Below are 8,036 nucleotides of genomic sequence, written 5' to 3' on the forward strand. Positions count from 1 at the left end.
GATCAGTAAATACCTCACACGAGACACCGTAGAGGTAATTCCTCCAAAAATTTAGCGCATGAATAATGGCTGCCAATTCTAAGTCATGAACAAGATAATTCTTCTCGTGAACCTTCAACTGCCGCGATGCATATGCAATTACCTTGCCATCTTGCATTAATACTGCACCAAGCCCAATGTGAGATATGTCACAATATACCATATACCATCCTGAACATGTGGGTAATACCAATACTGGCGCCGTACTCAAAGCGGTCTTGAGCTTCTAAAAGCTCATCTCACACTCGTCTGACCATCTGAATGGGACACCTTTCTGGGTCAATCTGGTCAATGGGCTTGCTATAGATGAAAACCTTTCCACAAACCGACGATAATAACCTGCTAAACCCAGGAAACTCCGGATCTCTGTAACTTGAAGTAGGTCTAGGCCAATTCTGAACATATTCAATCTTCTTAGGATCCACCTTTATGCCTTCTGCTGATACAACATGCCCCAAAAAGGCAACTGAGTCTAACCAAAACTCACATTTTGAAAATTTGGCATATAACTGATTATTCTACAAGGTGTGAAGCACACTTCGAAGATGCTACTCATGTTCTTCTCGACTGCTGGAGTAAATCAATATATCATCAATGAATACAACCACAAAAGAATCCATATAAGGCTTGAACACCCGATTCATCAAATCCATAAATGTTGTTGGGACATTTGTCAACCCAAACGACATCAATAGGAATTCGTAATGCCCATACCGAGTCTGAAAAGCTATTTTAGGGACATCAGATGCCCTAATCTTCAACTGATGGTAACCAGACCTCAAATCGATCTTTGAAAATACCTTGGCACCCTGAAGCTGATCAAATAAGTCATCAATTCTTGGCAGCGGATACTTGTTTTTGATAGTGGCCTTGTTCAACTGTCGATAGTCTATACACATCCGCATAGAGCCATCTTTCTTCTTTACAAATAATACTGGTGCACCCTAGGGAGAGACACTAGGTCTAATGAATCCCTGATCAAGCAAGTCTTGTAACTGCTCTTTCAATTCTTTCAACTCTGGCGGGGCCATACGATATGGTGGAATAGAAATGGGCTGAGTGCCCGGAGCCAAATCAATACAGAACTCAATATCTTTGTCGGGTGTCATCCCCGGCAGATCTGCAAGGAAATACTTCTGAAAAATCACGAACAACTGGTACTGAGTCCATAGAATGGACATCCGCACTGGGATCATGAATATAAGCCAAATAGGCTAGACAGCCTTTCTCGATCATACGCCGAGCTTTCATATAAGAAATAACCATGCTGGCAGAATGGCCAGGATTTTCTTTCCACTCTAACCGAGGTTACCTCGGCATAGCTAGGGTCACTATCTTGGCATGAGAATCCAATATAGCATGATAAGGATATAGCCAATCCATACCCAAGATGACATCAAAATCTATCATATCAAGAAGTAGAAGATCCACACTAGTCTCAAGATTACCAATAGTAACCACACACGAATGATAGACATGATCTACTATAACAGAGTCTCCCACCGGTGTAGATACATACAAAAGCACTTAGAGAATCACAAGGCACGACCAAATATGAAGCAAAATAGGAGGACACATAGGAATAAGTAGATCCTGGATCAAATAGTACTGAAGCATCTCTATGGAAAACTGGAATAATACCTGTGATCATAGCATCAGATGACTCAGCCTCAGGCCTAACTAGAAAAGCATAAAATCGGGGCTGGGCCCCACCACTCTGAACTACGTCTCTGGGACGGCCTCTAACTGGCTAGCCTTCACCACTAACAGTCTGACCTCCAATCCACCTCTAATAGCCTGACCTCCACCTCTAATGGCCTGACCTCCCCCTCTAGCTGCCTGGCCCCTACCTCTAGCTGGCTAAGCAGGCGGTGAAGCAACCGGTGCCGGTATGATGGCACGAGAATCTTGCCGAGATCTGTTACTCGTCAATCTAGGGCAATACCTTCTGATGTGACCAATGTTTCCACACTCATAACACCCATCCTGATGTCGTGGCTGCTGAAGCTGACCCAAATGGGTCGGATAACCACTGTAGTAACTCTGGAGTGGTGGTGCTCTGATAGGAGCTGAATGTGCACTAAATACTGGCTGCCCAGAGTAAGGCATAATAGGACCGTGACTCCCTGAAGCACCGGGAGATACATGAAGTGCTGAATGAAACGCTCTGGGAGGATAACCCCTACCAAAATTACCTCTGCCTCCAGACGAGGCACCACTGAAACCACTGAACTGATGAGGCCTCTTATCGGACTTCTACCTTTTGTCATGTGCAAGAACCATCTCAATCCTTCTTGCGACATTAGCAGCCGCCTGAAAAGAAATCTCACTTCCGGTCTCCTTTGCCATCTGAAGTCTGATAGGGTGAGTGAGTGAGGGGAAATTGAGGTTGGATTTTGATAAATTTGGTATGGTTAGACTCGTGAGTGAATGGACTTTCGGGTTTTGAGACTTTCGTCGGGTTTTGAGATGTGGGCCCGGGGGGCCGGGTTGAGCCGATTTCGGATTTTGGACTTATTTTAGTAGTTTTCTTGTGGAATTGATCCTTTTAGCCAATATTGATTATCTCGTATTATTCGTGGCTAGATTCGGGGCATTTGGAGGCCGATTCGGCAAGCAAAGGCATTTCAGAGTAGGATTTCTGCACGGTTGAGGTAAGTAACAGTCTTAAATCTGATTTTGAGGGTATGAAACCCCGAGAATTGGTATAATGTGAATATTTGGAGGTGACGCACATGCTAGTGACGGGCGTGTGAGCATGCACCGTAAGGGATTGTGACTTGGTCCGTCCCGTGAGACTGTAAAGTCGAATAGCCATTGTTATTACTTGTTTTTCCTTGTCTTTGAGCAATTGACTGACTTTCATATTAGAAACCATGCTTAGGCCATATGATATCACTGTTGGGACCCGCAGCGATCGTATACTTGTTGAATTGACTGCTAATTGATGTCTTGTACCCATTCACAGTCTTACTTATGTGTTATATATCTGTTCCCTCTCATTTCTTGTTGATACTTATTGTATTCTCTGTTTGGGCAAAATATTATAATATTCTGTGAGCCCGAGGGACTGGAGAGGTTAGTGACTGAGATGAGGCATGAGTGTCGAGTTGTGAGCTGTGAGGTATATGGATATGGTTGCACGCCGCAACAAGCCTTATATATATATATATATATATTATTGGATCGGGTTGCACGCCACAATAATATTGGATCGGGTTGCACGTCGCAATAATATTGGATCGAGTTGCACATCGCGACAATATTGGATCGGGCTGCGCGCCGCAGCAATATAGCGCTTGGGTTGAAGGAGTCTCTCCGAGTCTGTACACCCCCCAGTAAGTGCAGGTGCTTATTGAGAGTGTGTATTGAGGGCTGCGAGCCGAGAGTATAAGCTGTTGAGATGAGCTGAGTGACTGCTACCTTGAGAGGTTGTACTTGCCTTTATTTATTGTTGCACTTAGTTGTTATATGTTGTTGTTGTGAAATTTCTGGAAGATTCATATCTGTTTTACTTTAGCTCGAACTGATTTGACTTACACCACCGAATTTGAAAGCAAGTTCACTCTTTACTGAAAACTTTTGAAATGATCTGTATTTTTATTGTTCGTCATTGCTTCTCAGTTCCTTATTTAATTCTGTTACTTGCTTAGTTAGTTGTACTCATGCTACACCTTGCACTTCATATGCAGATCCAGGTGTGTACGCTTCTGGTGGTCGTTGAGTTCGTGGACTGATTATCGGAGACTTACGAGGTAGTTGTCGGCGTCCGCAGTCCTTGTTTCTCCTTTCTTATTATCTTTTCTCTCTTGTATTGGCATTTGGCACAGACTGTAATCGACTTTGTTTTCTAGATTGATTGTTATATGCTCATGACTTAGTGACACCCCGATGTCGGGCTATCATTCCGCACTTGTATTTTGGATTTTTACCCCGTTATTATGTAAACCTTCAGTTAGTTTAATTACTTTAGCTCACTTCTGTTATATATTAAAAGCATATTGAGAATGTCGGCTTGCCTAGTTCCACGATAGGTGCCATCACGATTGGTTAGGTATTTAGGTCTTGACAAAAGTAGAAAACAATGTTGCTAAAGAAATGTCAATTGTTTTAACATATTCAAACTTTATTTGTTCTTCTTCATAGATTCAATAACAACAATAAACTCAGTGTGATTAATATTTCATAAGTGGAGTCTGAAAAGGATAGTGTATATGCAATCTTACCTCTGTCTTGTGAAGGTAGAGAGACTTTTTCTTAGATTCAGACACTATTTAATTATTTTGACCTCGACAAAAAAGTCATCATATGACGATCCACTTTAATCATTTACGGAAACTTCTACCTTATTCTTTCTTGTATAAATATTCATTCAAAGCTTTATTTTAACAATATTGATATTATTTTAGAGAATAATATACTATATGTAACTCGATATACACGTGCAATGCACATGTCCAGGAACTAGTCTTATTAAATGCGTGTCAACTCTTCATTGACATTAAGGCGTTAGCATTTTTCTATAGCAATGGAAAGAAAACGATTGACAATAAATAGATGGAATATTTTCCACTTCCTTTCCGTCAATTCTTAGTGGTCTTTTGGAGATAAGAATTGTGAAATTTTAGAAAAAAGTGGAAAAATAATAATTGAAAATGGTATTTGAAAAATAGAGTTGTGTTTGGACATGAATACAACTTGGAGTTGTTTATAAATTTTTGTGAGTGATTTGAAGTAAAAATTTTGAAAAATAACTTTTTAAAATTTTTAAAATTTTTAAAAAATTCCAAAATTTAAATTCAAGCGAAATTTGAAATTTCCACCGCCAAACACCACTTCTGAAAAAAAGAAAAAAAATCGAGAAAAAGTGAAACTTTTTTTAATGGCCAAACGGGCCCCCTAATAGATTATAAAAAAGCAGTTGGTTCCCATTAGAAACAGACCACACAAGAAAAAGAAAAGTAAGGCAAAAACTTGACATACCATTTTGCCATTTCATATACAAGTCTCCAAATAATCTCCAAAAAAAAAATAAATAAATAAATAAATGGTTGAACCGTTACTAAGCTTGCCAATAATGGAAAGGTGCATTATACAGGGAGATGAATTTGGAAATTGGACTCAGTTGTTGCAAGCCATCCTTGTCTCTTTCGCATGGTTTTTCGATGCTCAACAAACTTTCATTAGTGCTTTCACTGATGCACAGCCATCTTGGCATTGCACATCTTCTTCTTCTTCTTCGTCAGACTGCAACTCTTTCAACAATAATTTATGTAATCTTCCAAAGGGTTCATGGGCATGGGATTTACCACCTCATACTTCAGTTATTTCAGAGTGGTCTTTACAGTGTGATGGTTCAATTATTACCGGTCTTCCTGCTTCTTCCTTCTTCATGGGATGTCTTACTGGTAAATATCATGGATCCATAATTTAAATTTAATAGGTTCATTGTTTTGAATTTACCACTTTCACTTTATATCGAATATGGGACGGGTCAAAAATGGATAATGAAAATTCGGATAAATTATCCGACCCGATCCATATTTAATATGGATAAAAACGGGTTAACTACCTATACTATTCATAGATTCATGAATATGATAACTTTTGGGAGAATTCCTAGACTCCCAAACTTGAGGAACCACCAATTTAAGGTTTTACAAATGTAAAAGTTAAACCCATTAGTTATCCATTTTCTAAATGGATAATACATCTCATTTAAAAGCTTAGACAATAATATTTATTTTTTTAATTATGTCTCCCACACGTGCGAACCAGATTCTTTATCATGGGTCAAACATGTGAAAATTCTCTTTAATAATAGGTGATAGTGAGCTCAAAACTAAGGCGTTGTCTGCTCTCATGTTGACATTATGTGATGTTCATCTCATCTAAAAGCTTAATTATGTCTTCAACATGACACACACTTTTTATTTCAGTCTGTTCCAAAAAATATTACTCTATTTTTTTATACTTCAATATAGTTCAACTTTAAACTTATCGTTTACCACAATTTACCCTTAATGACATGATTTTATAGCCATAAAAATATCATAAGATAATTAAGACAACAAGTTCCGAAAATCATTCTTTCGTTCTTAAATTTCGATTTAAGTCACACACCTTCACATAAAACAAAACGAATGGAGTAATATTTATACTACTTATCAAGATTTTCTGCATATATATCTATAGTGCATGCTAAATATGCATGATGGATTCAATTGAATTAACTCCTAACCAAGGGTGGATGTAGCCTTTCGATTACGGTTCAATTGAACCTGCAACTTTTGATATGGAATATGGATTTATATGTAAAAACCAACTAAAATCTCAACAAGTATTAGGTTTGAACCCATGATTTTAATGGTACAATAAGTTCAATGTTACAAAAATTTAAAAGCTGAACTCATTAAATTAAAATTATGGATCTGTCACTGTTGCTGACACTCTAGTTGTGTATCTGCTTACAGGAGGTTTCCTTCTCTCCACCTTAGCTGACTCTTCACTTGGCAGGAAAAACATGTTGGTTATTTCATGTCTACTCATGTCTATTAGTGGAGCAATTACTGTTTTTTCTACCAACATATGGATGTATTCATTCTTGAGGTTTCTTTCTGGATGTGGAAGAGCTACAATTGGCACTAGTTCTCTTGTCTTGTCCACAGAGCTTGTCACAAATCAATGGCAAAGTCAAGTTGGGATCCTTGGCTACTTTTCTTTTACTATGGGGTTTCTTACTTTACCAGCCATTGCATTTATAACCAGAGGATCTTCCTGGAGACTTATTTACCTCTGGACTTGTCTCCCTGCAGTTTTCTACTCGTTCTTAGTCCATTTCTTTGTTCGTGAATCCCCTCGTTGGCTTTATGTCATAGGACAAAAAGAGGAAGTAATCAATCTCTATTCAGCTATCAAGATGTTATTGGAAAAGAATTGGGCATTTCGTCGATTAGTTATGGTAATGTGTGTTGGTTTTGGCTTTGGTATGGTGTATTATGGTATGCCATTAGCTGTTGAGAATTTAGCTTTTAATAATCTCTACTTAAGCAACACATTGAACGCATTATCTGAATTGCCAGCTTCTTTAGCGACATTTTTCCTAATTGGGAAATTGAGTAGGAAAGGATCACTTTTAGGATTTGCTATGCTAAGTGGAATATGTAGCATAGGGTGTTGTATTGTTGAAGGTGACAAGTACTTCAAGTTGTTGCAAATGGGACTTGAATTGATTTCATATTTCAGTGCTTGTACAGCAGTTGATGTACTCTTGATCTATGCGTTGGAACTATTTCCTACATGTGTGAGGAACTCAGCAGTGGCAATGGTGAGGCAGACTTTGGTTTTTGGTGGAGCTTTAAGTCCAATTGTTGTTGCAATTGGTAGGAACAATAATGTCAAGTGGTTTTCTTATGGGGTGTTTGGATTGAGCATAATAACATGTGGTCTTTTTGTTGTGTGGTTGCCAGAAACCAAAGGCACAACACTTTGTGATACCATGGAGGAAGGGGAAAGCAAGGAAGTAACATTATTGTTTGCTAATTAGGGTGTGTTTGGTACGAAGGAAAACGTTTTCATTCAATAGAAAATGAGTGGTTTTATCACTTATTTTTCCTTGTTTTGGTTGGTGAATGAAAAAAAAAAATCGGAAAATATTTTCTATTGTTTGGCTAGAGAGTGAAAAATATTTTTTAGGATAATAATTTTTTATGCTACTCTCCTCACTCCCCTTTCCTGAAGTCCTCATGTTTCGTGTGCTCTCCCTCCTCCTCTCCCCCCTCCCCCCAAATACCCAATATTTCAGGACTCTATTTTCTTTAAAAATTTAATTATTCTTCTAAAAATTCACACAAATCTAAAGGACCTAATGTGTTGCTTTAGTTTTTTACGCAAATAAATATTAAATTTTGTGCTCAATAACTAAAAAGAAAATACTCTTTTTTGGTTGAAAAAAAATACTCTTTCTACAACATGAAAATAAAGTACTCGTTTTATTG

The 8,036-nt window shown here is 38.3% G+C and overlaps 1 protein-coding gene across 1 annotated transcript; it reads left to right on the forward strand.

The window, feature by feature from the left end:
• Positions 1-4,984: 4,984 nt before the first annotated feature.
• LOC104089989 (organic cation/carnitine transporter 3-like) lies at positions 4,985-7,754 on the forward strand. The gene is made up of 2 exons (XM_009595014.4): positions 4,985-5,447; positions 6,513-7,754. Exons 1-2 carry the CDS (start codon positions 5,087-5,089, stop codon positions 7,583-7,585), a joined length of 1,434 nt encoding a protein of 477 aa, XP_009593309.1. The 5' UTR covers positions 4,985-5,086; the 3' UTR covers positions 7,586-7,754.
• Positions 7,755-8,036: the final 282 nt, after the last annotated feature.

This window comes from Nicotiana tomentosiformis, chromosome 9 (genome assembly GCF_000390325.3).
Source record: "Nicotiana tomentosiformis chromosome 9, ASM39032v3, whole genome shotgun sequence".
Lineage (NCBI taxonomy): Eukaryota > Viridiplantae > Streptophyta > Magnoliopsida > Solanales > Solanaceae > Nicotiana > Nicotiana tomentosiformis.